Source organism: Ogataea polymorpha (assembly GCF_001664045.1).
Source record: "Ogataea polymorpha strain NCYC 495 leu1.1 chromosome Unknown OGAPOscaffold_1, whole genome shotgun sequence".
NCBI classification, from domain to species: domain Eukaryota; kingdom Fungi; phylum Ascomycota; class Pichiomycetes; order Pichiales; family Pichiaceae; genus Ogataea; species Ogataea polymorpha.
The window spans coordinates 847,684-875,397 of record NW_017264698.1 but is presented as its reverse complement, the minus strand read 5'-3'; the positions used below and the strand labels follow the sequence as shown (position 1 = coordinate 875,397).

The window sequence follows — 27,714 nt, the reverse complement described above, 5'->3', positions numbered from 1 at the left end:
CGCGATACCGCCAACGCGATTTTCCTGTAAGCGACTCCTATTGATCTGACGCACGGTCCGAAATTTTAACATTGTTTCAGTATTTTAAGTTCTAGAGGCTCAGCAGCCAAACACAGACATCTTACAGGAGAGTGCGGCTCGTACCTGCTACCAAAAATTTGTTTCGGGCGTGTTTTAGACACCACTAAGCATTGCATATTTCGATTCAAGATATAAATCCCAGCTCTCGCTAGTTGAAACACCCACCATTATAGCTCAGGGGTAAACTGACACTCGAAATCCATTCATTTTACTCTCGATTCGCTCCTTATGTTGGCCAGAACCGTCCTCTACACGTTGCTAGCTACTGCTACCTTGGCTAGGCCTCTCCACCAGCACCATCAGCACGCTAAGAGAAACCCGGCTGTTACTGTTGTTGTCACCGAGTACTTCGATGCCAACGGTATGGCGGTCTCCTCGCAGACTTCTGCCCCAAGCAGTGACGCGCCTGTCAGCGTCACGTACACGGTTGCCAGCGCGCCAGTCTCGGGAGCTTCCAGAGAGCCATACTATCCTTCCAGCCTGGACACCTCTGCCACCGAATCTGCCTCAGGCTCCAGCTCCGCCTCTGCCGCCAGCTCGACGGCCTCTGCCGGCTCTGTAGAGGCCTACGCAGAGAAAAGCAAGGGTATCACATACTCTCCTTACACCGACTCGGGATCGTGCAAATCTGAGAGCCAGGTTGCCAGCGACATTGCCAAACTCTCCGCCTACGAAATCATCAGAGTCTACGCTCCAGACTGCTCCTGCATCACCAACATCATGGCCAATATGGGCTCCAACCAGAAAATTTTTGCCGGACTCTACAACATCAACTCGCTCACTGACGACATTGCTACTCTGGCCCAACAGGTCGAGGCATCCAGCCAGGGCTGGGACGGCATCTACGCTGTGGCCATCGGTAACGAGTGGGTGCAAAATGGAGAGTCTGCCTCGAACGTGGTCAATGCTGTCTCCTCCGGAAGATCGACACTCTCGTCTAAAGGCTGGACCGGAAAGGTGGTGACTGTCGACACTGTCGGAGCATACCAGGACAACGAAAGCCTGTGTGAGGCCTCTGACTTCATTGCCGTCAACGCCCATCCATACTGGGACGGAAACGTCAAGCCAGAAGACAGTGGCAGCTTCCTGGAATCTCAGATCTCGCTTCTAAAGAGCACCTGTGGCAGTGACAAATCGATCTTGATTTGCGAAACCGGATGGCCAACCCAGGGAGACACCTACGGATCAGAGGGTGTTCCATCGACGGCAAACCAGCTCACTGCCATCAAATCCATCACCGAGTCGCTTGCCGACCAGGTGATCATGTTCACCACATACAACGACTACTGGAAAGACGCTGGTAGCTACGGCGTTGAACAGTACTGGGGCATCTATCCTAACTGAACACGGTCGTTCTTGTTCCTTCGTTTGCATGCACTCTATAGAAGTCAACTGATTTGCATTCCAAATAGACGTAGCTGAGGCACGATGCTGATATAAAATTATATTTCGCGTCGCGTTCTGCTCCTTCATAATGTACATTTATTTATAGAAAGGCACGTACTATACAATCTAGGCAGTCGTGCCGTTGGAAGAAGCCGCTTTACCTCGTTGCGCCAGTTTCCAGGCAAGGTACGTGGCACTGTGGCCCAATCGCACCGGCTGCAGCGCTTCGCCAACACGCTTCTTCTTGACAAAAGGCAATGCTAGGTCCTCGTTATCAAAGTCCTCCTGCGAAACCAGACGGTTCGGAACGTACTGGGGTGGCCCTCTGTACCACAGCATTGGAGTGAGCTCGTCCTCCGGGTACTCGTCAGGCTTGCTCATCGTATCGGTGCTTCCATTGAGGTAATTGTTCTGAGCAAGGTTCTTGGTGAACCTCTGGAAATTGGCGTTATCTATCCGCTCGTAGAGACTTCTGACCTCCTTTGGCATCTTGAGCTCTTGCGAAGTAGGCAGGATGAACGACTGCGAGTACGAAGGAGGATTGAACGGCGAGTACTGGTAGGCCAAATTATTGTATGGAGTCTGCACCACCTTTTGGCCCCCATACATGTTCCCATACGATGGAACAACAGGCTGTTGTTGGTAACTGTTGTAACTAGAGACTCCGTTGTTTTGATATGGCGGCTGAAAGTTGAACGGCTGCATGTTAGACATCGATGACGGGTATCCAGAGGCAGGGTTCGGCGGAATCGGCATGTTTTGAGGGGGAGGAGTCTGGTCTGAGTGTAGCATCGGTAGCCTGATGTTTGGTGACGGTGGGATGTACGTTTTGTACTCGTTGCTCTTCAGCGAAGCATCGTAGTAGTTTGGATCGTCGTGTGGCTCGCTGTCCGGTCCTGGCTCAAAGATGTGGATGCCACCCACCAGCGGAGGAGCATTGAGGTTCAAGATTGTTGGTGGAGGAGGCTTTTCTGACGGGACTGCGTTCGGAGGAAGCATATACTTTATTGGAGACGGAAACTTTTTCAAGACCCGTGGCTTGTCAATTGGAGTCACTGGGTCTTCAATGTGTCTCACCTCGTCAGGAAGACAAGCTCTCCATGTTCTGATTTTTGCAAAAGACAGCTCTCTGTCGCTGTATCTAAACTCGCAAATAAATAACGGCCCTTCATATTTGACAGCAGGATCGCCCTTCAGCCATCTGGTGAAATATGCAACGTAGCACGGTCCCAAAATATCCTCCACAGGATGGTCTCTATACTGGCCAGTCTTGAAAACTTCGTTTTCGAGGAACAAACGATCGTAACTGTGCGAAGTCCATTCTGGTCTGTAGTACCAGCATACATTAACGTAGCTCTTTCCATGTTCCTGCCACATTCGGAAGATCTGTCCCACAATCGGTCTATCAGGATCATTGGGATTTTTGAGCAGAACCCAGTTTCCGACCTTGTAAGTTCTTCCCTCGTAAACCAGAAACGGAACAGGCACTTTGGATGTGACAACGTCGCCGTAATCGCTGTCTGGCCGCTGCATTTCCAGATGATACAGTCTGGTGATGTTGGACTCCAAAAGATGGACGTTGTTAAGCATGGCAGAGTTGGCCGAATAGTATGCCTTCGAGTTCGCAATGAGTTTAAAAACGTCCGCCATATAAGCGTCGACACTCTGATAGTGTCGCTGCTTGATCAATCCCTTGATGTCCAGCATAGAAATTGGCTCTTTGACAATCCTGTAATATTCAGGATGATCCTGTTGATTTGGCAGCTTATCAAACACAGTAATGATTGTTTTTCCATTAACTTTGATTTTCTTCAGACCTCTCATGATACTCTTAATTCTCTGTTCGTGGGGCTGGTCCACAATCGGAGGTCTTCCTCTTTTAACCCAATTCTCAAGTAACTGGTCGTTAGATTTTGCGACATTACGTGTCGGTGGATAGTAATAGTTAGACTGCTGCGAAACCTCTGTTTTTGACACATATGCCGATGGGTTGTAATTTGGCATTGCGTTGTTGTAGCCTCCTTGTAAAGGGTGCATCGGATTTGTATGCTGCATCATATTGGATCCAGCACTGGGCTCCCGATAGTCTTCATCCTGGTAATCGTCGTCCTGTTGTCTGGTCTCGTCCACTTCCTCCTCCTCGTAATCCTCGTCCTCGTAATCACCACGAGACTTTGATTGACGAGCCGGTGGAGTCGGCGACGAGATTTGCATGACAAAATCGTCTTCACCCGGTAATTTGCCAAGATTAGGGTAGTAGACTTCAGAATGTCCAGGAATAGAGGAATCTTTTTTTATAGCAGGGATCACGTTCTGCTGAATGTAATTATCGAGTACAACGGCACATTCGTGGTAGATTGACGTTTTTTCGTTGTAAAACCGAGCATTCCAGGTGATCTGAGCCAGATCGTTGATAAACTGCTGCGGATGGGTGTACTTGAGGCTTTTGATCGTAGAGCGGATCTTGGAGTACGACATCGGCTTGCGGATCACTTTGTAATAATCGGTGTTGGATCTTAATGGAAGAACCTGGAACATTTCGTAGAACTCATTCCCTTCGGCGTCTTTCAGCGTGAGAATTTCATCCATGAACTCTGTGAACTTTGCTGCCATCGCACGACGCTCCTGTTCGGAGACACTTCGTTTGTCGTGAGGTGCCATGGTACTCTATAAGGTTAAAATGCACGTTTCTGACAAATGTGTGGGAGGAAAACCTATAAAGCGGCGGAAATGGGCACAATTGGGGGCCAAACGCGCGCGTTTCTGCTGTTTGCAACTTTTTTCTGTTTTGAAAATAGTTCGGATCTGATTTCTCGCAACGAGACGAAAAAAACAACCCTGGGTCTTTTCCTAGTTTGTATTGTTATGAAGAAGAAAAAAGGCTGGCAAAAATTTTCGACTATAGACACAATCTTATTTTGACAGACACAAGTTTTGTAGACTTAAGAAAAGCTAAAAAAATATCTAGCAAGATAACATATCAGATGTCGTGAAGAATATCACTGTCCTCCTTGATGCCGCTCTCAGAACACCACGATGAAGATAGTAACGAGTCTCCAATAAACAGTGAGGATCTGACGGAGTCCGCCCCTTCGTCAACGCTGATCCCTGTGTCCACTCTTGAGTCCTTCCACAACTTCTTGCGCTCGCCAAATTGTAAAACCATACTTGCTCTTATTGGTGCAGGATTGTCTGCCTCCTCAGGATTGTCTACTTTCCGCGGGTCAGGTGGATTATGGAAACAATACAACGCAATCGACCTAGCCACCCCCGATGCGTTTCTTGACGATCCAGGCCTTGTGTGGCAGTTTTATGCCTATCGCAGACATAAGGCGTTGCAGGCGCAGCCGAACCTCGGCCATTATGTACTAGCAAAGCTGAGCAAACTGGCAGACATCAACTTTCTTACAATTACACAGAACGTCGACGGCTTGTCTCAGAGAAGCCATCATGTGCCAGAGAAACTGCTAGAGTTCCACGGGTCCTTGTTTGGGATGCGATGCACAAACTTCAGCTGCTCTTATGAGGAGCAGAATAATTATAATGACCCACTATGCGAAGCTTTGAGAGTGGACAATTTCGACCAGACCGACGCGTTGCCGTTTCTTGACGAGCAGGATCTCCCGCACTGTCCTGCATGCAAAGTTGGCCTGTTGAGGCCGGCAGTAGTGTGGTTTGGAGAGTCGCTGCCTTTGCAGATGATCGACAAGGCAGATGAATTTATAGTGCAAAGCAAAGTGGATTTGATGCTGGTGATCGGAACATCTCGAGCAGTGTGGCCTGCCGCGTCGTATGTGGATATTATCAGAAACCAGGGAGGAAAAGTCGCCATTTTCAACACCGAGCCGGACGATGACGAAAAAGACTGCTGGCAGTTTATAGGAGACAGCGCAGAGACCTTGCCCTTGGCTATGGAGCCACTGATCGGCAAGCTCAGCCCAAATACTTCCATATCAAATACATCACGTACAACGTGAGTGCTGCCCCGATGTAGAATATCCACTTGTCCTCAAATGCCTTTTTCTCAATCTGTCTAATAGTAGCTTTCGAAACTCCCAGAGTCTGCAAGCTGGACGACATTCTCTCCTTCATTTTCAGCACCACCTCGTTCTGCTCCACCAGATCGTCAAACGCCATTCTTCCCATCTCGAGAATTTCGTCCAGCTGCTGGTTTGAACGTTCTAAAACAGACTGTTCCTTCTGTAGCCCTTCTTGCATGGAGAGTCCCGAGAGCTGTTCCTGCCGACTTTGGCCACCTCTGTTGGTCACAGAAGAAACGTTGCTGTCATCGTACGGATTTTCTGATATCGCCGTCGACCTGTTTGCAAACAATTGGTTTCTATTGACCTCGGCTAATCCTTCCTCTCGCTGTTTCTTTAAGGATTGTGTTTTCAGCTTGTACTCGAGAAGCTCGTTTTTCAGGCTCGCAAGTCTGTTTTCATTTTTCAGTTTCTGGGACTCGTTCAGATTCAGCGTCTGCTTGACGATGTAGTCCTCGTAGTCCTGGAGAGTTCTCGAAAGGTTGGTGATTGTGGTGGTGATCTGGCCTATCAGCGAGAGCTGCGCTGAGGTGGGGTCTTTTTCAAACTGCTCAAGATCTTTTCGCAGTTGCTGCGTTTGCTTGATGGCATTATTATACAGGAGAGACTAAGTTAGCAGTGAACTGGAAGACACTTACCATGTGTATGGTTTTAGAATTTCGCGACCATCGAAAAAATATAGAATTTATTTATTTCTGTGACCAGCCGTAGCTGACGTCTACTTACAAAACCCGCCCTGAACTGGTCGCGGACGTGGCACAAGCGATTGTGGATGGTAGACAGAGCGCAGTAAACCAGGAGGAAGCAAAAAAAGTTAGCAATAATGAGTTACGAGCGGACCTAGTTGTTCCTCCTTGCTTCTTGTCTCACCAGTTTGAACAGCCGGTAGCTCAACTGTTCCAGCTCACTTGCCGTAGTAGGTCGCAACCAACCTTCCTCACTATATGCTCCTCTCTTCACCTCTATCGCTCTTATGAGAAGCTCTGTGTCATTTGGTTATGTGCCCGTGCCCTCAGAAAAGCAGCACCAATAATCAGAAAAAATAAAAGACTTGGAAATATAGGTGTCAATTGATTAAGTGTTTGTTACAAAACAATAATCTAGCTCTGTTTTATCACCCGATCTCACAACAAGGACTCGTATTTAATCATAGATCAATTAGTCAAATCCACAATGTCTGACCTTTGGTAAGTACTGCAATTCGCAAGCAAGTCCTGAAAACAGTACAAACGGAAACGAGATCTGTAAAGTGGCTATTCGCTTGCTGATAAAAACGCCTAGCACCTGCTAACATTTAGTCCTGTGTACGCTCCATTCTTTGGATCCATCGGCTGCGCTGCTGCTATCATCTTCACCTGTTTCGGTGCCTCCTACGGTACTGCCAAATCCGGTGTTGGTATCTGTGCCACCTGTGTTTTGAGACCAGACCTTTTGATCAAAAATACGGTCCCAGTCATTATGGCGGGTATCATTGCCATTTACGGACTGGTGGTGTCGGTCTTGATTTCCTCGTCATTGAAACAACAACAGGCCCTTTACACTGGTTTCATCCAACTGGGTGCTGGTCTCTCTGTCGGCCTCTCTGGTTTGGCCGCTGGCTTTGCCATTGGTATTGTTGGTGACGCTGGTGTCAGAGGTAACGCTCAACAACCAAGATTGTTTGTGGGTATGATCCTGATTTTGATTTTCGCCGAAGTCTTGGGTCTGTACGGTCTGATTGTCGCCCTTCTGCTCAACTCTAGGGCTACTCAGGATGTCGTTTGTTAAGCCCTTCTTCTCCCCGTGTCATCTCAAAATTCCACATAAAATAGGGAATAAATAAATCTAGGTGCTACTAAGCAATCTATAAACCGGAGTCTTTCTCCAGCCACTTAGAAAGATCGTCTGGAATTTCGTCCCAACGTATATCTATCCGAGTTTTTCTATCGTGCTCACAAACCAGACAGTCTTGCTTGATCTCCCCTGTTGTGCGATCAATCAAATTCTCGTTAGTGACAACTTGACAATCGCACAGATCTTCGTCTTCGATCTCACTTCTGACCTCGTTTTCCGCCTTGACCTGGTCGAACAACGGTCTGTAAATTTCAGGGATATTTTTCGGCTCGTAGTCTTTGACGAACTTGGCCCGCCATAAAGCAGTCCAATGAAGTTTGGCATTTCGAGGAAGGTTTCTTGTACGTCCCAAATTCGGATAGTAAATTCTTCGCCATTTCCCGTTCTTGTTCTCAATAAAATACCCGATGGGCAGGACTTCCACCATCCACCAAAAAAGACACTTTTTGACGGTATCTGTTCCTCGCCCGTCAAATCTGGAAACCTGGTGCGAAGGAACCTGCATCACATTCTTAACTGGCTGGTGGAAAAGATCCTCACTTTGACCAGTAACTGCCATGTTGGAGCTCAGTGAGTTTGTGTATGAAGCAACTGAATGCTGCATTGTGATGCCTCCTGACTCATCATGGAGTTTTGAGCTATGTCTAATCAATTGTAGACAATCGTGGTTGCACGACAATAAACTATCCAAGCTAGTGAATTTGGTTGCAAACTCATATACAGCATTTCTCTTGAATAACACGCCCATTTCGATTGCAGATGACAAAATCCACCGAAACGACAGGTTTGATATGGAATGGCCGTCAATATCGTTGGCCCATCCACCACCCACATCGCTATGGTCGCCTGGAAACCACAGTTCGACCAGGTCGTTTGATGTGGGGACTGGACGATTGGCATAAGCGTGGGTCCTATTAACGTAGTCTGGCTCTAGATGCAGTAAGTGCTCGAGCTCACGGGCCGAATCGGAGTCAATGCTGGAATCCTGGTCGTCCTGGTCAATGCATTGAAGGTTGAACAATGACGGCAGGTAGGAATGAGGAATGAAGAGGTTCTGCTTGAACTTTGCTCTTCGCTCGTCTATGCTTACCGCGTGTCTTATATGCTCAACATGGTGCGAAATAGAGGTGAACGGGAACAACCTGTCTAGAAAGATCCCGCACGAGTTGACGGAATCCCACAGTCCCATAAATTTGATGATCACCTTCTCCCGACAAAACGTCTTCTTGAAAACACTGGCGCTAGAACTAGTCCATTCTCGACCGATCGGTTGGCCATGCTGCTCCCATTTTTTGTAGATTTCCCAGGCAGTGCTAACCATCACTTCCAACCCCTGGTTCAGCAGCCCAATGCGCTCGATCATCCCAGCCAGTATCCTGGCAATGAAAGACCCGCGACTGAACCCAAACAGGTAGATCTGGTCGCCGTCCACATAGTACCTCATCAGATACGTGTATGCCTCGATCACGTGATAATCGACGGTGAAGGCCACCAACTCGTCAAGGTCGGACTTTACGTTCTCAACGGAGGAGGAGAACCAGCCGCCGTCGTGGAATTCCCCGAACCCCGTCCGGATGTCGTTACCGATCCCTGCTAAGAGTCAGAACTTCCACAGGACACACTTACGCTGGTAATAGCACATTTGTTGGTGAGATCCCTTTTCTAGCATCTTGTACAGTTTCAGAATGTTGGTTTCGACGCGGGTGCTGAAATTATTCGCTGTGCCGTCAAAACATAGGATCAGGTTCTTGGACTTGGTGCCATTCGACCGGTCCAGATTGCACCCATCCATAGACATGTCTTCTTCTTCAAGTGAAAGAAACAAAAGCCAGTTTTTTTTTAGCGCATGGGAGATATACATCCCAGATCCCCTTTTGTGGGAAGAAAACACATCTATAAACTAACGTCTATTGTTATTTGTCACTCATCCAGATCCAGCGTGACATATGGTTGCGGCTTGCGGCCGACTAATGCAAACATTTTATGGCGCACTTTGGATGGCAGGTTCGCCATCCATGCAAACACTTTGTCATCTTTAGCCGAGACAAATGGGTCGCCATGTTCTAGCCGGTGAAGGTAGAGCTCAAATTTGATCAAGTCCTTGCGACATATGATGCCCGCCATCCTGCCGCCATCCTCGACGATGACGAGCTTCGGGCCCAGTTTCATGAAGATGTTTACCAGCGTGTTGAAGGAGCTGTTGATGTTGACCCGATAATATTGGGTGTCTACAAAGCGCCCGAACGAGAGGACGTCTTGCTGGTCTTGCGGAGGTGTTGACGAGAAATCCACTGGCGTGTCCAGTGGTATTTCCAAATGACGCAACTGTTTGTGGTAATGCAGCCCTGCCAGCAGCTGCGACCGTTTGATAATGCCTGTCACCACTGACTCGTTGTCAGTAACGACCGGGTAGCTTTGGAAACTCGTTTCTGCAAGAAGATGCTCAACATCACGGTACGTATATCCAGAAACAGGAATCACAACTACCTGGTCGGTCATACAGTCTGAAATGCTGTGCGACCCAAAATCGTGCTCTTCCTTTGGGTCCAAAAACGGCATGCCGTTGAACTTGATCATCTGGTCTGCGATGCCTCCACAACCAATCCCCCAGCGGTCATTGATGATTTTGGTCACGCCAACAACAATCATTGTGGGCACAATGTACTTGATTGCACCGGTGAGCTCGAACATTATGACGACCACTGCGAGCGTCAGGTGTGTAATCCCGCTCAGCGCGGCTGCTGCGCCGAGAAATGCGTATGTGCCGGAGATAATACACTTGCCCTGCTCGGCGTTCGCACACGGATTGAACATTTCCACAAGCAAGCCTATGGCCCGTCCAAAAGTGGCACCTGCCGCCATGGACGGAACAAATATGCCACATGGAACCTTGCATCCGTACGAGACTACCACCAACACCACACGCAAAACAGTAGCATAGAGCAGACTGGCAAAATACGATAGCTTGGAGCTCAAATGCGGGTCCATTTTGCAAAGAGAGTGGTCAAACTCTCCGCCGCATTCGTGGAATAGAATTTGCATTCCCTCGGTCATTTCCAGTCGCAGAAACTCGTTGAAATAGCCAATGGCCGATGTCAGCAAACACAGGATCATGACCTCTCTTATAGCGTAATTGGAGAGATACTGCTGTCTGAAGGCCACCCATTTTATATTAAATTTTGCAACCAGAATTCCGTAGACACCTCCAAATATACCAAGGACGACAAATAACGGAATCTCAAAATATCTCCAATCTGAGTCATACCTCACTTCAAACAGCACGATCTGGCCCGTACGGAACGGGTTCATTGCCGAAAGCGTTCCAGTCGCGACCAATGCACAGTAGTAACTTTTCCAGAGCGTGGACAGTTTGAAGTTGGAGCTGATTTCCTCTATGGAAAATAGAACTCCACCGATTGGCGACGCAAACGCCACGGCAACGCCAGCTGCCGAACCAGCAGTCAGGAACTGCGATAGCGAGACGTACGATCGGCTGAACCGCTTGAATAGTTTGGGGATCACGTGACCCACGCACGCAGCATAATGAACACTAGGGCCCTCTTTACCCACGCTCAAGCCAGACGCAATCACCAGTGGAAGAGCGAACGATTTGATGATGAGCGTCTGCCATCCAAGGAACCCGTCCATGGCAAATCCAGAAACAATGCATTTGACCTCGGAGATCCCTGATCCAGCTGCTGTAGGCGCGAAAACCTTGCAGAGAAGAGCTGCGATACTCCCGAACATGACAGATATAAAAATGAATATGAGGTACTGGAGAAACGAGTTGCTGGACCACGGCTGCCACAGGGAACACTTCCCTTCCTCGCTCCAGCAGCAGAATTCCTTGTTGAGATAGAGGTTAGACCGGCAATATCCCGTTTTGAAGTTTCCAAGCCATTCTGTGACGATGTTGATGGCCGCTGCTATGAGGCCGATACACACACCCATGAGAGTGAGGGCAAGCCAATTCTGTATCGAGGTGACGAACTTTGTCCTAATAGTGTTCCATCTGCGGGTGGAAGAGTTCTCGCCGCGCGTTGTGGGGCGCATGGCATCGTAGTACTTCTTGTTTTCCACGAGCGCTTCCTGGACCCAGTCAACGGTATGGAACTCCTTGAAGCTCTTTATTGGCTTCTGGGACCTGGCAGATTCCTCAAAAGTACTTCGCCAGGACGACGAATCTGCGGAAAACGACAGACGATCCATTACCAAAAGCTTAGAGAGACATAAGTTAAGTGAGAAAAAATTAGTTTAATAGTGGAGGAGAATATTCTATTACTAGAGATCCAACTGGATGCTAATTTTCTGCGTTTGTTTGTGACTTTATACATTTGTGTCCCTCTAATCAGCCAACAACCAAAGTGGACTCGTCGGAGAATTCGTATTCTGGAATTTCAAGGTTCAGTGGAGCAGGACCCTTTCTGATTCTGCCGGAAATGTCGTAGTGAGAACCGTGACATGGGCAGAACCATCCGCCAAAGTCACCGGACTCTCCAATAGGAACGCAACCCAAATGGGTGCAGATACCGAGCATGATCAGCCACTCTGGGTTCTTCACTCTGTCCGAATCCTTCTGTGGGTCTCTCAGAGAAGAGATGTCCACCTCGTTGGCCTCGGCAATCTCTGCCTGCGTTCTGTGTCTGATGAAAACAGGCTTACCCTGCCATTTGACAACGACGTTCTTTCCCTCAGGAATGGCGTTCAGCTTGACCTCAACCTTGGCCATGGCCAGCACATCGGCAGAAGCCGACATGGTGGTCAAGAAAGCCTCGACGGTCGACTTGGCGGCTGCAGCTGAGACCAATCCGTACGAGCCCACCATGAAGTAAGTGTAAACTCTCGATTTGTCATTGGTTCCTTTGGATTTGTTGAGGTAGTGGGAGAAGTCTGGAGAATCGTAGGTAGACTTAAGAGCGGCAGTAGTAGAAGACAAAGTTCTAGCCTGGGAGGCCAATCCCATATTGGCTCTAAGGCCTCTAACAAAAGATCTCGACAACATTGGCGACTTGTGCTAACTGTTGAAAACTTTTAAATTGTTTTTCTTGTAAAATCCTGTGCGGTGCGTCCCGGCGAGCGTGCGTAGAGGAAAAAAAATACCGTGGAAATTATAGGCCGGCCTTGTGGTAATTACAATTAACTGCTCGTGATTGGCTGGCTGGGAAAAAAAACAGCAAGATACTTTGCAGCAAATTGTTCCGACCCCCTTTCTGCATATACAACGCCCGAGTAGCGTAATGGTTAACGCGTTTGACTTCTAATCAAAAGATTCCGGGTTCGACTCCCGGCTTGGGTGCTTTCTTTTTCCTCCTCCAAAAATCCCATTTTTTTTTAATCTCTCCCTTTTTTCCTTCTTCATGCTACATCAAGCCGCTGCTCACCAATAATACTACTATATTCCAAATGGAAAACCAGTCAGACAACTACAACAACCTCCAAACGCTGGAAAAAGTCATTTGCACCTGGCGTGAAGAGCAGCGCCAATGCAAAGAAACCCGCTGTGAACTTATAATCCAGGAGTTGGAACTTGAAAGGGGTAAAAGCACCATGTTCGTGGTTCCTGGTGATGTTAGACTGTACATCAACGGCACCCTTGTGGATGAGAGCCATATAGGGGATTTAATCTTTGATATTAATACGGGGATGGAGACTATTGTGAAAACCATTCTTACGTTCCGCTTAGAATGCGTGCTTCCCCATGGGTGGCAACTAAAGCCAAACTTCAATGTTAGATGCTTTGTAGTAGCAGCAGAGAGCGACACGTCACAGATATTTGTGTCGATGTTGGCTAGCGGACTTGTGGACGCCAGCGGAATCGAAAAAGCCGAGACAGAGGTAACCTACCACACAGACACAACAATTTGCGAAAGTCAAGTCACGGCCAACTGTCTGAGGTTGTCTATATCAAGCACTACTACAATAAGCTTGCGAGATGAGCCTGTACACCGGCTGTTCAATTCACAGTTGTTCAAATTGCATGTCAATATCCAAAACTCGATAGCGGTACAGAAATACCATCCTGGCAGCATTTTGCTGCGGACCGCATTGGTCTCAAACTTGTCGAGCTTTCTGAACTTTATTCTGGGTGCGATCACATTCGGCTACTTCCGAAGAACAACCACGCTGCTCAGTGCCCTGTCGGCGCTGTCCATGTTTGTTTCCTCGCTTTTACTAACCACCGTCATCATCCTGCTTTACGTCGACGCCCATAGCATATTCCAGCAGTTTGCCGCGTCATTCAAATACTTTTTCTACTGGTGGATCGTCGTTCTTGTGCATTGTTTATTATCGATGGCCATCTGTGTCTACTTTAACATGGCAAATGAGAAATACATCATTAGCCGCACAGTGAGCGGGAAACACACTTTCGTGAACGACCGTGGAACAGTCGAGTTCGTTATCTGTTTCCAGACGACCTCGATTGTTCTCGTTCTGGCGCTATTCTCCATCTCTCTGCTCAGAGCCAAGAAAAGACTCAACAATTTTCTCAACCTCACGCTGAAAAGCCGCGACATTCAACTATAACAGCCTGATCAGTGTTTTTTGACCACTCCAGAAGCGTCGGCCTTGGCCAGAATGTACTTCTTATACGCATAAATGTCGCCGTCGAACCGTTTGACCGTTCCATCCTCGCTGACCCAGATCTCGTTACAAACGCTGTTAATCATCGCGACGTCGTGCGACACCATCAGCACTCCGCCCTTGAAGTTTTTGAGCGCATCGCTCAGCGCGTCCAGTCCAGATGTATCCAAATGATTCGAAGGCTCGTCCAAAATCAAAATATGGGGCGTGTTGAGACACAAAGAGGCAAAGGCCACTCTCGACTTCTGTCCTCCAGACAACGACTCAAGCTTCTGCAAAGACAGTGAGCCAGTGATTCCAAATGACCCCAGATGTCTTCTGTACTCCTCGTCGGTCTTGCCGGGAAACTTGGTGCTCAGCCAGCTGACAGCGCTCAGGTTCAGGTCCATCTGGTCGACGTGGTGCTGCGCAAAGTATCCAATCCGCAGCCGCGAGTTTCTGGTCACAGTTCCTTGAAGAGGCGTGTTTTCACCCATCAGAATCTTCAACAGCGTCGTTTTACCACACCCGTTGGCTCCGACAAGCGCAATTCTGGAGTCCAGTTGAACGTCCAAGTCGACATCGGATAGGAGCAATTTGTTCGGATCGTAGCCGAATGAGACACCGCTGAGCTGCAGAATAGGCGGCTGGATCTTATCTGGCTCCGGGAATTTGAAAGTAATCTGCTTCTCCTCCTGTGGTGGCTCCAGCACAGGCAGCTTCTCGAGCTTTTTGATTCGTGACTGCGCCTCCGACGATTTCGCCGCGTTGTATCGGAATTTGTCGATGAACGCTTGCAGATGCTGTCTGTACTGCATCTGGTTCTCGTACTCACGCTTCTGGTTCTTGAGCCGCTCCTCTCTGGTGTTGTAGAACGAGTCAAAGTTTGAGCCTCTGTAGTAATCAAGTCTCTCAGAGTGCTGATGGATTATATCGGTGGCCACCTCGTTCAAGAATGCACGGTCGTGAGAGACCACCAGCACCGTGGCAGGATACGTTTGCAGATAATGTGCCAAATACGTGCTCGAAGGCACGTCCAGCATGTTGGTGGGCTCGTCCAAAAGCAGCAGATCTGGCTTGCAAAAAAGTGCTCTGGCCAATGACAACCGCATCCGCCACCCTCCAGAGAACGTGTTGGTAGGTTGCTGCTGTGCCTCCTCGCTGAATCCCAAACCGTACAATATCGACGCGGCCCGGCCCTCAGCACGGTCGCTCTCCATCTCGCTCAGCTTCTCGTGCACCTCCTCGAGCCTCTCTGCCAGGTCGTTCTGCTCGTTGTCCAGCTTCTTCGCCTCGAGCGACTCCGGCTCAAACTCGGCCTTGAGCCTGTCAATCTCCGATATCCGCTCGTCTATCTTTGCCTGCTCGTGCAACAGTTGCTTCCGCCAAACGTCAGCGTCCAGCACAGACTGCAGCGCCGAGGTCTCATCTCCACGCAGCTCCTGCTCCACGTGCAAAATGGTGATGTGTTTAGGGATGTTCAGCTCTCTGCGAGAAAGAGCACGCAGTAATGTCGACTTACCAATACCGTTCTGTCCAACAAGACCATAGCGACGGCCATAGGCCAGGGTAAGCGAGGCGTCTGAAAGAATACGTTTTCCTGCCCCCACGTACAGATCGAAGTTCTCCACTTTGATGTCCTTGGACTTGCCCGCGCCAGCACCAAAATCAATAGGGTTGACCTTGAGGAAGAACGAGTCGTAGTCCTCCTTAGTCTGTTCGTTGAGCAGCTTGGAAGCTTCGTACTGGACAAACTTGTTGGCGCGCTTGGCCACCTTCTTGGCGATCTTTGCCTCGGCCTTCTGCAGTTTCTTCTTGTCCACACGGGTCTCCATGTTCCTACCGGTGTGTGCGATATCGGAAGTCGAGTTCAGCAGAGCCAAAGAACTGTCAAGATCACGCTGCTGATTATGGATCAGATCCACGTCCAGCAGCCGTTTTGACGTGTCTCCCGTGACAGCCAGCTTGGCCATGTTGTCTGTCAATTGTTTTTTGAGCGCCTCCTGCACTTTTGCCGCGAGACCATTCACCTTTTCTGACTCTCCGCCAGCACTGACCAGAAGCTGGCTCAGAAACTGTATTTCCTTAGGGATGTCCAATTGTTGCGCAAGAACAGAGTCCTCTGTTGCGTGGAAAAGATGGCCCAGATAGCCAATAGCATAGTCGGTGACGACCGGGTCGATTGCCGGCACCGTCTGTCTAACCTGTGGCCCAAAGTTTGACATGGGAGAAAATATGAAAAAAATTTACAAAAAATGTGAAAAATAATTATTTCTACTTATGCCAGCAGCAGCTGTGCTTTTCTCTTACCGGTCATCTCATCCAGTTGCGACGTGACAGAAACCTGGACACGGTCAAACACGCTCACCTGGCGCTCGCTGCCATTTTTATCTGTGAAAGTCAATTTGTACAGGTCCTCGTCAAAATGGCTTGTCCTGATATCTCCAAGGCTTTCGAGCTTAATCAGACTCTCGACACCAAACTTTGGCACCAGAACAACAATCCCGTTCGAGAACACTTTTATCACGTATCCCTCGTGCGTGCTCTGCGTGTTCTTCATCACCTGTCCGACGTAGTACTCAATACTGGCCCGTCCAGCAAACTGTGCGTTTCTGTGTCTCTTGTTAATGTTCTTCACCACCAGGTCCATCTTGGCCTTGTCTCTGTGCAATGGGTGCAATGGTTCGTAGCCGATGGCTGCTGCAAGCTGTCTGTGCACCACAACGTCGCAGTACCGTCTGATTGGAGAGGTGAAGTGGGTATAGATTTCGGTCGCCAGACCATAATGGCGGAAATCCTCGTAGCCGTAGTTGCCGGCTGAGAAATACTCGGCCGCCATCATGCACCGCGTGGCCATTATTCTCAGCAAGGTGTTGAAATACGGGTCCTGTGGGTCCTCGCACCTGTCGAGCGAATCTGCCAGAGCCTTGGAGCTCTCTAGAGAAATAGACATTCCCTTGCGCACACGCAGCATGTCGTTCAAAACCTCAAAATTGGTAGCTGGCGGGGGAGCGTGCCGTCTCAGCATGGCCACCTGCGGGAACTCGTCGTAGATCTTCTTGGCCACGGAAATGTTGGCTAAAAGCATAAATTCCTCCACGAGCGAGTTGGCCTCGACGAGTTTTTTAACCTCCACTTCGCCCGGGTCCGACGTCTCACTGTCCATGTGCACCTTCACCTCTGGTGACGCGAGATTCAAGGCGCCGGCGTCCAGTCTCTTCTGTTTGAGTTTCTTCGACAGCTGCAACAAAATCCGCATCCCTTTGGTCAAATCGTCCTGCTGAGACGGATCGTCCATCCGCAACTGGGCCTGCTCATAAGCAAAGGCTTCCTTCGACCGGATAATCGACTTGAAGTAGTCTACGCGCACAATATTGGCGTCCTCGTCCATTTCCCAGAGAACACTAAAGGCAAACCTGTCCACATGCGGCCTCAGCGAACACAGATCCGTACCCAGTAGCATCGGCAGCATGTCAATTCTTTTGTCGACCAAGTACACAGAAGTCGCTCTGGAAGCTCCCTCCTGGTCCAAGGCCGTTCCAGGCTTCACAAAATGCGTCACGTCCGCAATGTGCACGCCCACCTCGTAGTTACCATTAGGCAGCCGCTGAGCATGCAACGCATCGTCGATGTCCACACAGCCCGGCGGGTCGATCGAGCAGACGAGTTTCTCTCTGAGATCACGTCTCTGCGCCAGCTGCGGATCGCCATTGTCGAGTTTCTCCGGCACCTTCCAGTCGTGGCCCTCCTTGGGAAGACAGTCCAGAACGTTTTTGGAAAACGGCCTATACTCCACGTCGTGTTCCAGAAGAAGTGCCTCCTGCTCCGCGTCCTTGTCCTCGATGTCGCCCAAAACACGCACAAAATGGCCGTCCGGATATTTCGAGGTCGGGCTCCACGAATCGACAGCCACGACGATCCGCTTTCCTAGCAGCTCGCGCGCGCGTCTGGTGCGGATGCGCACTTTAGGCAACGAACGGTCCATCAATATGACAAAGCACGATTTCGCAGCGTTGCCTCCAACTTGATCTTTGGCGGCCGAATTTGGGGCCAGCTGCCCAACATAGAGTCGCCAGCTACGTTTCACAATGCCCACGACTCGCGCGGTCGGAATCACCTTCTGGTCCTCTCCCTGGGCAGCCACCGCGTGTTCGGCAAGCAGTCGCCGCTCCTGGTCGGAAATGACCACCTCATCCTCGTCCTCGTCGCCTACTTCGTTGCTGTTGATAGTCTCCTCGTCGATGATCTCCGTGGACGGTTTTTTCCACTTGCTTTTTGGCAACAGCTCCACCACGACGGTGTCGCCGTTGAAACTCCGGTTCAAGTTCTCTCTGCCCAAAACGAGCAGCGGCTTGGGCATCGACGGCACGGAAATGGAGCCTTCCAGAAAATTGTACGACGAAATGTTGATCGTGCCCTGGTACAGGGTCCCGTTCTTAATCCCTCCCATTAGACGCGCAGGTGAATAGTACTCCTGATAATTGATCTCTGTGAGCTGGCGCGAAAACGTTTCGTTGGACGGCAACATGTCCTCCAACTCGTTGAAGTTCGGTAGCAAAGAAACGTAACTGTGTAAGGACATGGTTGTGATTCCCTCGTTAACGGCCTTTTCGATGTTATTCTTGTCGCTGGTCAGCAGCACGATCGAGATCTTATGTTTTGCCAAATGCTGGCTATAAAATAATGCGCACTTTCTGATCAGTCTATCGTTGTAATCCTGTGCAGACTCGCCTTTCTCGCGAGAAACAAACGAGTCTGTCTTAAACTCGTTGTGGAACACCACAAACCGTTTGTCGTCGTTCTTGCACAGCGCACGAAGACGCATATATATAGGATAGCTGCGGTTTCGCACCTCTTCCAGCACTGTTTGCAGAATGATCACGTCGTAAAACACCTTGTCGCTTTCGAGCAGATCTATGGCATTTAAAACCACGTTGGTGTCCAAAATCAAGTAGTGTCTTCCAATGTCACTCTTGGTGATCTCCAGGGGCTCGCCGCTCAAAATTGGCTCGCTGGGTTGGCCATCAGGAGAAGGCTTGTAGTATTCCTCGCAATCGTCGCAGCAGACGCTAGAGCACGGTATGTCGTCTCTCAAATAATGCTCACGAACAATCTTCAAGGCCCCGCCATTGCGACTCCGCACAAACACTTTCTGCGTGACTGCAAGTCCGTCTGTCGGACGCTGTCTTTTCACAGAGGCCATTTTCTTTACTAAAAAAAAATTATTTTTATTGAATTTTTTTCATATTTATCGTCTTTTTTTCAAAGCTGCCTCCTTACTCCATTTCGAGATCCACGTTTTGGAGTCTGCTTTTGGTACAAAGTAGATGCGCATCACGTCGTCAAACAAAGGCACGCGTGGAGATGCCGCAGAGAGGATCGTATTAAACGGCACCTTCTTCCCGGCCTTGATCAAACCGCCACTTTCCGTCTCCATATATGCTTCCATCTGTCTGAAATTCTTATGCTTCGGATCCTCAAAGTAGGAATCAGGACGATCCATCACCAGTTCGATCAGCTCTCCAGGGGTGGAAAGCTCGCTCACCTCGTTGACAAAATCAAACTCGTCTGTAGTCGGATACAGAACCATGGTTGGAATAATTAGCTGTGTCTCTATGTCTTCCGGGTCCTCCAAATGGATCTGTGTTCCTGCAGGAAGTTCTGCGGGCTCCGCACTTGAGAGGTTTAGGTAATTTCGCAGAACCATGGCCTGTTTAAGATTGTTTTTTTTGCGTTCTTCGGCCTCTTCCTCCCTACGTTTCTTCTCTTCCAATTCGCGGAGCAGTCTTCGTCTGTCTTCGAGCTGCTTGTTTAGCGACTTGAAAGCAGGCGAGGTGTTGTCCAAGGAGGATGCGTATTGGAGAATTTGCTCGGCCTCGTCGTACTTTTCGATGGCAAGAAAAGCCTTGGCAGCACGAAAGAGCGCTTTGACGTTCTTGGGCTGGATTTTGAGACACTCTTTGGCATCGTTAATACATCTGCGGTAGTTCTTCAGCTCCAAGTTGCAGGCTGCTCTGTTGAGATATAATGTTGCATTAATCTCATCCACGTTGCAACCAACCTCAAGGCCCTTTGTGTAATATTCCACGGCATTCTTATACTGCTTGGCCTTGTAGCAGTCGTTTCCCTGGTTCTTAAAATTGGTAGCAATCTCGTCCGGCTCTCCTTCATATGCAAGAGCTTTCAGGGCCTCGACGTGTAAGTTTTCACCACCCGCGCCGTCAGACTCATCGAGTTCTGTCATGAACAGAGGCAGTCTGTTTAAGTCGGCCATAACTTCTTCGGTAGGCTTGCTTGCAAGTTCTGAAAGCTGCGGTGGTAATTCCGGCTCCCCTTCTTTGGGAATATACCGTCTTTTCTCCCATTCGCTAATGAGCTGGTCGGTTTTCTGGTCCAGTTCTGTGATTTCCACCATACTGAAAGAATAAATTATTATTTTTTTTTATTTTTACACCTCTACTACCGGGACAGAATCATTCCTCTCTCCATTTGCCAAACTTCTTGTAGTCATCATAGAGAACTTTGTAGACCACCCTCGCTTGAGGATCTAGATTCGCATTGATGTAGTTCAGTTCGTTGGTCGTCAAAAGATCAAATATCACAAACATGCTGGCTTCCAATGCTTCCTTGGTAGCTGGTTCTAGTCGATAAATGAGGTAGAACTTCAGATAGTTCATGATCAACAAGGACGCAAACTTCCGTAGGTGGTATTTCATGTATGAGACGGCTCTTGTCAGCGATGAGTCGGTCTCTGCATTTGTGACCGAGGAGGCCGAGATCTCGCACAGGTTTCCAACTAGGCGTTGGTATGCCAGTCCAGCAGAAGCATCCAATTTCAGCTTGAACAGACACTCCATCAATGGAATAAAGGACAGCGTTATCAAATGCTGTCTGTTAGAAAATCTGAACCGTTGAAAAAGCAGGATATTCGATAGCAATTGACAGTTTAGAGCAAACAGAGATTGTTTCTCACCCAGAGATCCCTCAAAATCCAGGAGTTTTTTCGTGACTCGGTTAACAAAAGTGATGATCAGCTCCACAGTGTACTGCGTGAGCATCCAATGAGAAGAGCTTAATATCTGTTTGAGAATTTGTGCCACATACGTCATGTCTTTGGTGGAGAGCTGCAAATCTAGAAGCTTGGAAAGTGAAGCGATTGCCAGCTTTTGCGCGTACGGATTTTCAGGGGTCTGGATCTGTAAAAATAGGCCTATCAAAGAGCACACTTTGCTGGCATTCTCGTCGCTGTCCAGAACCCACATCCACAGAGCAGAAATCTGCTCGACATCAAGCTCCTGTAAATATGTTCGCAGTGAACTTATCACTTCACTGGAATCTCTTAGATTTAAGTACAACGCAAGCACATATGTTGGGCTATAGGTGTCCCTCAAATAGCAAATCAGTTCAAATAGCTTTTCAGAGGTCTTGTCGTCACATTTGGCACCTAGCTCCTTGATGACTGGTTTTATGGATGGGTCCGGTTCCCTGTTCCAACTTTTCAGCTCCACCAAATAATCTAAGTACTGTGTGCCTGTAGAAAGACTGTCAACACACCTTTTCACTGTGGCCTGGAATAGCTGAGTGTTTAGTTTTCCCGCTCCACGCTCTGCCCGCAGCAGACACAGCGTCGTCTTGAGACTGTTGCTTTGAAGTTTATTTTCAGCGTCGCACACAAATTTGGACCCTTGACGAAGATGAGCATCAAAGATCTTCCTTGCAATTTCCAACCGTCTAGGGTCGTCAGAAACATCCACAAATGATATCAGAACGTCGAGATTGGATTCCAGTTTGGATTTCAAGGTGGGCTGACTCAGAAGCATCAGTATGGATGCCAAGGCGGCATCAGACGGCACGGAAATCAAAAGGTCCAGAACATGCTCTCTCTGAGCGCGCGAGTAACAATTAACTGGAATTTGCTCTGTGTACTGTGCCATCTTTTCCGGATCTTCACTGAAATGATGGACGATGTAATTAATTATTTCTCTCACCAGATTGATCTGCTCGTGCAAGACACCGTTGGAAAGCACCTTTACCGGCTCTGTTTCAACTCGCAAATATTCTTCAACCAGAATTCGCAGCTGCTGTTTATCAAGCATCGCATTCATGAGAACAAACCATCGTCTGAAAATCACTCGCTTGAAGTTGAGATCGGAGCTTTTGTAATGGTTGATAAACTGGTTCGTCTGTGTTTCGTTGCAGTGTGACAAGTCGCGTTCGCAGAGACGAAGATACGCAAAGTAGTACTCATCAGCCTCGCCAGATGTTAAGTTAGGCTCGACGTCGTATATCATCAGAATCATCGTCACTAGCTTCCAATAGTGAGCATTACCTTGCTTGTAATCCAGGACTTGAAGGAACAGCGGTTTGGCTTCTTGCACGGTCTGCTGCAGTGTCTTAGTGACGGCCGTGTGAGCCGATCCGGTCACACTCGAAAGAAGACATTTCGCAATTGCAGAAAGAAGAACCGAGCTCCACTCATTATCCTTAAAAGTCTCGACGTATTTGCTGATCAGGGCAATCGTTTGTTTCTGTGATAGGTCCATGATGACTTGAGAGACCTGTGTCACAAATTGGTCGGAGATTAAAACAGAGTTCTGGTTGCAATGTTTGAGCCAGAGACTGAAAAACTCGTCCATCTCACGAGCTCTGGCGTAAACATCTAGCAGAGTAGTTAGAATTCTGAACTTCTGTTCTTCAAAACCAGTGTTGGCCAGCTCGAAAATCTTGCTTGAGTAGTGAAGACCGACATCAACATTTTTGTTGATTGCAAGTTGCAAGATTTCCAGATTCAAGTTACTAGACTCCACCAAGTCCATGAGAAACTTGGTTGACAAGACCTTGTTCATTGCCACAATTCTCCTTAGCAGATCCACTTTCACGTCCGGGAACTTCGAAGCAATTTCCATGTAAATTTGTTCCACATCGGTGATTGCAAGTCTTCCTGCTGTTCTTTGAAATAGCTCTGCCACCAAGGACCCGTCTATATTTTTGACGAATGCTGAATTGCAGAAAAATCCAATATTCTCCTTAAGGTCTGGGATAGTGTCTCTTCGCAGTAGCACTCCTCTCAACATAGATTCTAGTAGCTGGGCTTCATTGGACTTCATTAGACACAATAAGCTGGGAAGACACTCGGCGCAAAAGTAAGCTATGTTTTTCTTATTATAGTGAAGAGTGGTTGTGTTGGCCATTTTGAAAAGTCGGTAAGCTAACTTGATGCACGAGTCCTGCTTTGTCTTGAGTGCAAGGTCCAAAAGTCTTGCCACCATTTCGACATTTGTGTCTGAAGAAAACGCCAATCGGAGCTCATCCATCACTAAATTCACGCAGTTGACAAAAATGACGAGAAATTCGACGTCTTTCTCAAATTCCACATTGCTCAACATGTACACCACCAGATCATTGAATCTAATCCTATTAATGCACTTAGTCCTGGTTGATCTCAGTGATTCTGCTGAATCAAATGCTAGCCAAACTTTCTGAAACAAGCCCCAGAATTCTCTGCTGCTCCTGTACTCTCTGTTCTTCGTCTGACCCAACCGATCACAGACCAACTCAAAAATAAACCTCTCTTTATCAGGAAGAGCCACTGGTTCGTCATGCTCGAGTAGTCGTCCAGAGACCGTGCAAATATCCAAGATTGGGCATTCTGGATTTCTCAAAAACCTCGTGATTCCCTCCGTGGTTCGAATCTCTTCCCAGCTCATCTGAGTGTGTTCACTGTGAATCTCTGTGGTCTGAATATTTTTTTTCTAATTTTTTATCACTGCCAATTTTGCAAGGTTTAAAATTTTGATTGTTTATTTAGCTTTTTTCTACAATGTCACTTGTAAAACCGAATGGCGGGACTCAACTTGCTGAACCGGAGGACTTGGACTTTGAAATTGAAATTGATCCACCGACGCAATTACCAATCACCAAACTTCCTTATGATGATGCACCCATTGCTGAAAGTGATCTCAGCTGGCTGAAGAATGGACGCACTTTGCAATTTTCGCTGGACAAGGCACACGACAATGGAATGCTGTTTTTGGCGTCCCAAGACGAAAAAAAGATGGAGCCTCTGAACGACCGCGAGCGGAAGCTTTATCCTTTTGGAATACCTTCAAATATAGACACTTCTGAGGAGTACGTCAAGTTCCTCACCAAAACCTACCGCACTTTTGAGCCGCTACTGACAAACCAAGCATACAAGCATTTCAGTGATGATGACCAAGACATGACGTTTGGCGTATTAAGCAAAATTGAAGAGAACCGGAGAGAGAAAAAACAAACGTTACAATCCATTATCACAGCCATGGTGGAAGACCTCAAAAATTTAATCTCCATGAAGTCCAAGCTTGATCCTAATTTTGAGGAAACTTTCATCTTCAATTATGAGGAGATTCTCAACGTCCTCAACTTGCTGAATGCTGTGCATTTCTCCAACAAGGAAGAGAGAATCGCCTTGCTTTCTGTTTGGATCAACCGCGCCGATATACAGCCAGACGACGAACTTTTCGAAGAGGTGATGAGCTTTGAGCATCCTTATAAAAACTTCCTATTCTGGTCCACGTATATGAAGAAGCTTCTGCTCCGGGGGTTTTTTAAGGAGGCTTTGGAAGCACTGGACAAAAGTAACTGGATCGCTTTGAAACACGAGGATGCTAATCTGTTCAACGTCCTGACAGATTTCAAGAATCTTTTGGAGTCCTACGATATGCTCAGGTTTTCTGTCGATTGTAAGGAGTTTCTGATTTGGAAGCAAATGGTTGTCGAGCTGCGTGAGAGAGTCAACTCGCTGAGTTTCTCCGAGGCAGGACTGGCTTCAGAGGTGTCTGAACTCATCACCATCATGTCTGGATCTTCAAATAGTATACTAGAGGCCTCCAGTACATGGTATGAAGCACTTTATGCACACTATCTCTTCCAGCTGCCGTCCATGGAGCTCCTCGATGAGTATCTCCAAGTGTCCATTGATAAATACCCGCCGGAAACCACTCAGTCCTGGGAAACCATGTGCATTGAGCTGTTGCAAGGAAAGTTTCTGTCTGTGATCAGCTCGATCGAGTTGCTTGATAAGTCAATTGCCACGTTCGTGGTAGTTCTTATGGCCTCTGCTGGTCTTTTGAAAGGATACCTGTCTGTTGTGTCATTTACAGAGGCATCCCTTATTTCTACAATTGACCAGATGCTGGAGGACTTATCTTTCTCATATTTGACCCATCGTGAACTGTTTCCGATTGGTGTCGGAATTTTAATTCTGATCAACAACTCAAATTCCAGAGAAATTGTTTCTGAGCTTCTTCCCAGATACCACATCACGAGCAATGATGATTTGGAGTGGTGTCTATCTATTTGCGCCAAGCTTAAGCTGCATCAAACAGCAGTGAAAATATACAAGATCCAGGGTGCAAGACTGGCCACAGTGGGGTATTTATACGAAGCTCTCTACTGTTACACTGAGGCAGGTGACTACGCGCGATTGACCAAGCTGGCGTGGGAAATATTCGAAAAGGTGCTGGTTGGAGAGCTAGAAGACAAAACTTTGATAACTAAAATTCGGTCCAACGAGATTGCGGAGCCTGCTCTTCGACAAGCACTGAGTCCACTGGCTGTTTTGGACGAGTTTTTACAAAAGAAAGACCAACCGAATTTCAGAAATCTTTTCCAGCTGCTGAACTTCAAGTATCTGCCGAAACACTACAAGATGTCGCTGGTGATGCTGATAGAGCCGTACTTGGGGAAGAGAGTGCTAAAGACTGAGGAGTTTGTGGAGCTTATTAAGGTTCTGAACGGGTTTGAGAAGGAGGCAGACGACGAAACTCTCGCCGCGGCCCAGACGCTTTGTTCGCGGCAAGTGCCGAACTACGATCTAAAACAAGAACTTCTTTCGGTGCGCAAAAAAATTGGCTACGAGATGAGTTTGAATTTTTTATAGATAAGCGAAAAATTAAACTTCATCGTTTGTTAAATTTTATACACCCAACATTTCATCATGTCGCAATACGAAAATGTCATCATGCTTCCACAGACTAACCAGCTGAAATGTCTTTACACGATCATCCGAGACAGAAACACCCGTAGAGGAGATTTCATCTTTTATTCTGACAGAATCATCCGACTCCTGGTGGAAGAAGGTCTCAATCAGCTGCCCGTCGAGTCCTGCCAAATTCAGACCCCTTTGGGAGTTGCCTACGACGGGCACAAGTTCCAAGGCAAGATCTGCGGTGTTTCCATCATCAGAGCTGGTGAGAGCATGGAGCAGGGTCTTAGAGACTGCTGTAGGTCTGTGAGATTGGGCAAGATTTTGATTCAGAGGGACGAGGAAACGGCCACTCCGAGACTCTTCTACGTCAAGCTTCCGGAAGACATTCCAGAGAGATATGTGTTTTTGCTGGACCCGCTGCTTGCCACAGGTGGCTCTGCGTCAATGGCCGTGGACGTGTTGTTACAGAAAGGTGTGAAAGAAGAACGGATATTATTTCTGAACGTGCTGGCAAGTCCAGAGGGAATCGAGGTGTTCAAGAAGAAGTTTCCGAAAATCAAGGTCATCACCGGAATGATCGACCAGGCTCTGGACGAGAAGAAGTTTGTTGTTCCTGGTCTGGGAGATTTTGGCGATAGATATTACTGTATCTGAATACACTACTACTAATTATTTTTTTATTTACCATTTTTTTTGTTATTTCATGGAGTCCATCTACAACCAACCGATTGTCATAGACAACGGCTCTGGGACAATCCGTGCAGGCTTTGCGGGTGACGAGAAGCCGAAGATCAACCATTCGAATCTCGTCGGCCGCCCTAAGTACAACAAGATCATGCCGTCGGCCATCTCGCAGACAGATTCATTTATAGGGTCGCGCGCACAGCAGCTTCGCGGGCTGTTGAAGCTGAAGTACCCGCTGTCCAACGGCATAGTCGATGACTGGGAGGCGCTTGAGCTGGTTTGGAGCGACGTGGTGCAGCAATTGGATGCCAAGACCGACCAGCATCCGCTTTTGGTGAGCGAGCAGCCTTTGAACCCTAGCAAGAACAGAGACCAGCTGGCGGAGCTTGTTTTCGAGACGTTCAATTTTCCTGCGCTGTACGTGGCCATGCCCGCGGTTTTGTCGCTGTACTCCTCGGGACGGACCACGGGGACGGTGCTGGACTCTGGCGATGGAGTCACCACGGTGGTACCAATCTACGAGGGGTTTTCGATTCCGGGCACTATCAAACGCCTCAATTTTGGTGGAAGAGACATCACGCGGCTTGTGCAGAGCGACCTGATGAAGAACGGGTACTTTCTATCGACGTCGTCCGAGTTTGAGCTCGTGCGAAGTCTGAAAGAACGGCTGTGTCACGTGAACCCGACACCCGCGGAGCAGCACGCCAAGGGGCCTGCTGTTGGCGAGGAGTGCAAGGAGTTCCCGCTGCCGGACGGAAAGATGGTGCGGGTTGCCGGGCAGACGCTGTGGCAGTCAACGGAGCTGTACTTCCAGCCGGAGAAGTTCGGCGTCGAGGAGGTGCCGGTGCACCAGGCAGTGGTGAACTCTGTGCGCAAGACCAACTACGACCTGCGGCCGCGGCTCTTTGAAAATATCATTCTAGCGGGCGGGTCCACGATGTTCAGGAACTACGGCGTGCGGCTGCTGGAGGAGATGAAGCTGGAGGACCCTGACTTGCAGCTGAAAATATACGCGTCGCCGGAACGACGCGCGAGTTGTTTTGTCGGGGGGTCGATTTTGGCGAGCCTCAGCGTGTTCAAGCAGATGTGGGTGTCGAAGGCCGAGTACGAGGAGAACCCGCAGCTGGTGCACCAAAACAGCGAAAAACGATAGAATGGAAG

General features: G+C 48.4%; 13 protein-coding genes and 1 non-coding gene across 14 annotated transcripts; 6 read left to right on the top strand and 8 right to left on the bottom strand.

Annotated features, from left to right (window-relative positions):
* Positions 1-444: 444 nt before the first annotated feature.
* On the top strand, positions 445-1,425 carry OGAPODRAFT_45509 (uncharacterized protein; the record flags this gene model as incomplete). Its single annotated transcript, XM_018355501.1, has 1 exon — positions 445-1,425. One exon carries the CDS (start codon positions 445-447, stop codon positions 1,423-1,425), a length of 981 nt encoding a protein of 326 aa, XP_018213262.1.
* A 129-nt stretch (positions 1,426-1,554) lies between these two features.
* On the bottom strand, positions 1,555-4,066 carry OGAPODRAFT_15288 (uncharacterized protein). Its single transcript, XM_018353626.1, has one exon. The coding sequence runs from the start codon at positions 4,054-4,056 to the stop codon at positions 1,594-1,596; it is 2,463 nt and encodes an 820-aa protein (XP_018213261.1). The 5' UTR covers positions 4,057-4,066; the 3' UTR covers positions 1,555-1,593.
* Positions 4,067-4,595: 529 nt separating this feature from the next.
* OGAPODRAFT_39031 (uncharacterized protein) lies at positions 4,596-5,405 on the top strand (the record flags this gene model as incomplete). The annotated part of the gene is made up of 1 exon (XM_018355372.1): positions 4,596-5,405. A coding segment is annotated over one exon (810 nt), but the record flags the coding sequence as incomplete, so codon positions are not given.
* Positions 5,401-6,148, bottom strand: OGAPODRAFT_11120 (uncharacterized protein; the record flags this gene model as incomplete). Its single annotated transcript, XM_018353261.1, has 2 exons — positions 5,401-6,087; positions 6,146-6,148. The coding sequence occupies 2 exons, from the start codon at positions 6,146-6,148 to the stop codon at positions 5,401-5,403; spliced, it is 690 nt and encodes a 229-aa protein (XP_018213259.1).
* A 422-nt stretch (positions 6,149-6,570) lies between these two features.
* OGAPODRAFT_15287 (proteolipid subunit of the vacuolar H(+)-ATPase V0 sector) lies at positions 6,571-7,335 on the top strand. Its single transcript, XM_018353625.1, has 2 exons — positions 6,571-6,694; positions 6,806-7,335. Exons 1-2 carry the CDS (start codon positions 6,681-6,683, stop codon positions 7,272-7,274), a joined length of 483 nt encoding a protein of 160 aa, XP_018213258.1. The 5' UTR covers positions 6,571-6,680; the 3' UTR covers positions 7,275-7,335.
* Positions 7,336-7,350: 15 nt separating this feature from the next.
* OGAPODRAFT_92062 (uncharacterized protein) lies at positions 7,351-9,138 on the bottom strand (the record flags this gene model as incomplete). The annotated part of the gene is made up of 2 exons (XM_018357095.1): positions 7,351-8,933; positions 8,967-9,138. 2 exons carry the CDS (start codon positions 9,136-9,138, stop codon positions 7,351-7,353), a joined length of 1,755 nt encoding a protein of 584 aa, XP_018213257.1.
* A 77-nt stretch (positions 9,139-9,215) lies between these two features.
* On the bottom strand, positions 9,216-11,512 carry OGAPODRAFT_15285 (uncharacterized protein). Its single transcript, XM_018353624.1, has one exon. The coding sequence runs from the start codon at positions 11,085-11,087 to the stop codon at positions 9,261-9,263; it is 1,827 nt and encodes a 608-aa protein (XP_018213256.1). The 5' UTR covers positions 11,088-11,512; the 3' UTR covers positions 9,216-9,260.
* Positions 11,513-11,654: 142 nt separating this feature from the next.
* On the bottom strand, positions 11,655-12,396 carry OGAPODRAFT_15283 (uncharacterized protein). The gene has a single exon (XM_018353623.1). The coding sequence runs from the start codon at positions 12,301-12,303 to the stop codon at positions 11,689-11,691; it is 615 nt and encodes a 204-aa protein (XP_018213255.1). The 5' UTR covers positions 12,304-12,396; the 3' UTR covers positions 11,655-11,688.
* A 167-nt stretch (positions 12,397-12,563) lies between these two features.
* OGAPODRAFT_t11 lies at positions 12,564-12,636 on the top strand. Its single transcript has one exon. It is a non-coding gene; the product is annotated as a tRNA-Arg (tRNA).
* A 968-nt stretch (positions 12,637-13,604) lies between these two features.
* OGAPODRAFT_84674 (uncharacterized protein) lies at positions 13,605-16,126 on the bottom strand (the record flags this gene model as incomplete). The annotated part of the gene is made up of 1 exon (XM_018356775.1): positions 13,605-16,126. One exon carries the CDS (start codon positions 16,124-16,126, stop codon positions 13,874-13,876), a length of 2,253 nt encoding a protein of 750 aa, XP_018213254.1. The 3' UTR covers positions 13,605-13,873.
* A 53-nt stretch (positions 16,127-16,179) lies between these two features.
* Positions 16,180-19,104, bottom strand: OGAPODRAFT_96906 (uncharacterized protein; the record flags this gene model as incomplete). Its single annotated transcript, XM_018357920.1, has 1 exon — positions 16,180-19,104. One exon carries the CDS (start codon positions 19,102-19,104, stop codon positions 16,180-16,182), a length of 2,925 nt encoding a protein of 974 aa, XP_018213253.1.
* A 1,267-nt stretch (positions 19,105-20,371) lies between these two features.
* OGAPODRAFT_15282 (uncharacterized protein) lies at positions 20,372-23,453 on the bottom strand (the record flags this gene model as incomplete). Its single annotated transcript, XM_018353622.1, has 1 exon — positions 20,372-23,453. The coding sequence occupies exon 1, from the start codon at positions 23,285-23,287 to the stop codon at positions 20,375-20,377; it is 2,913 nt and encodes a 970-aa protein (XP_018213252.1). The 5' UTR covers positions 23,288-23,453.
* Positions 23,454-24,045: 592 nt separating this feature from the next.
* Positions 24,046-25,826, top strand: OGAPODRAFT_15281 (uncharacterized protein). The gene has a single exon (XM_018353621.1). The coding sequence runs from the start codon at positions 24,121-24,123 to the stop codon at positions 25,819-25,821; it is 1,701 nt and encodes a 566-aa protein (XP_018213251.1). The 5' UTR covers positions 24,046-24,120; the 3' UTR covers positions 25,822-25,826.
* A 76-nt stretch (positions 25,827-25,902) lies between these two features.
* Positions 25,903-27,706, top strand: OGAPODRAFT_74751 (uncharacterized protein; the record flags this gene model as incomplete). The annotated part of the gene is made up of 2 exons (XM_018355923.1): positions 25,903-26,515; positions 26,634-27,706. The coding sequence occupies 2 exons, from the start codon at positions 25,903-25,905 to the stop codon at positions 27,704-27,706; spliced, it is 1,686 nt and encodes a 561-aa protein (XP_018213250.1).
* Positions 27,707-27,714: the final 8 nt, after the last annotated feature.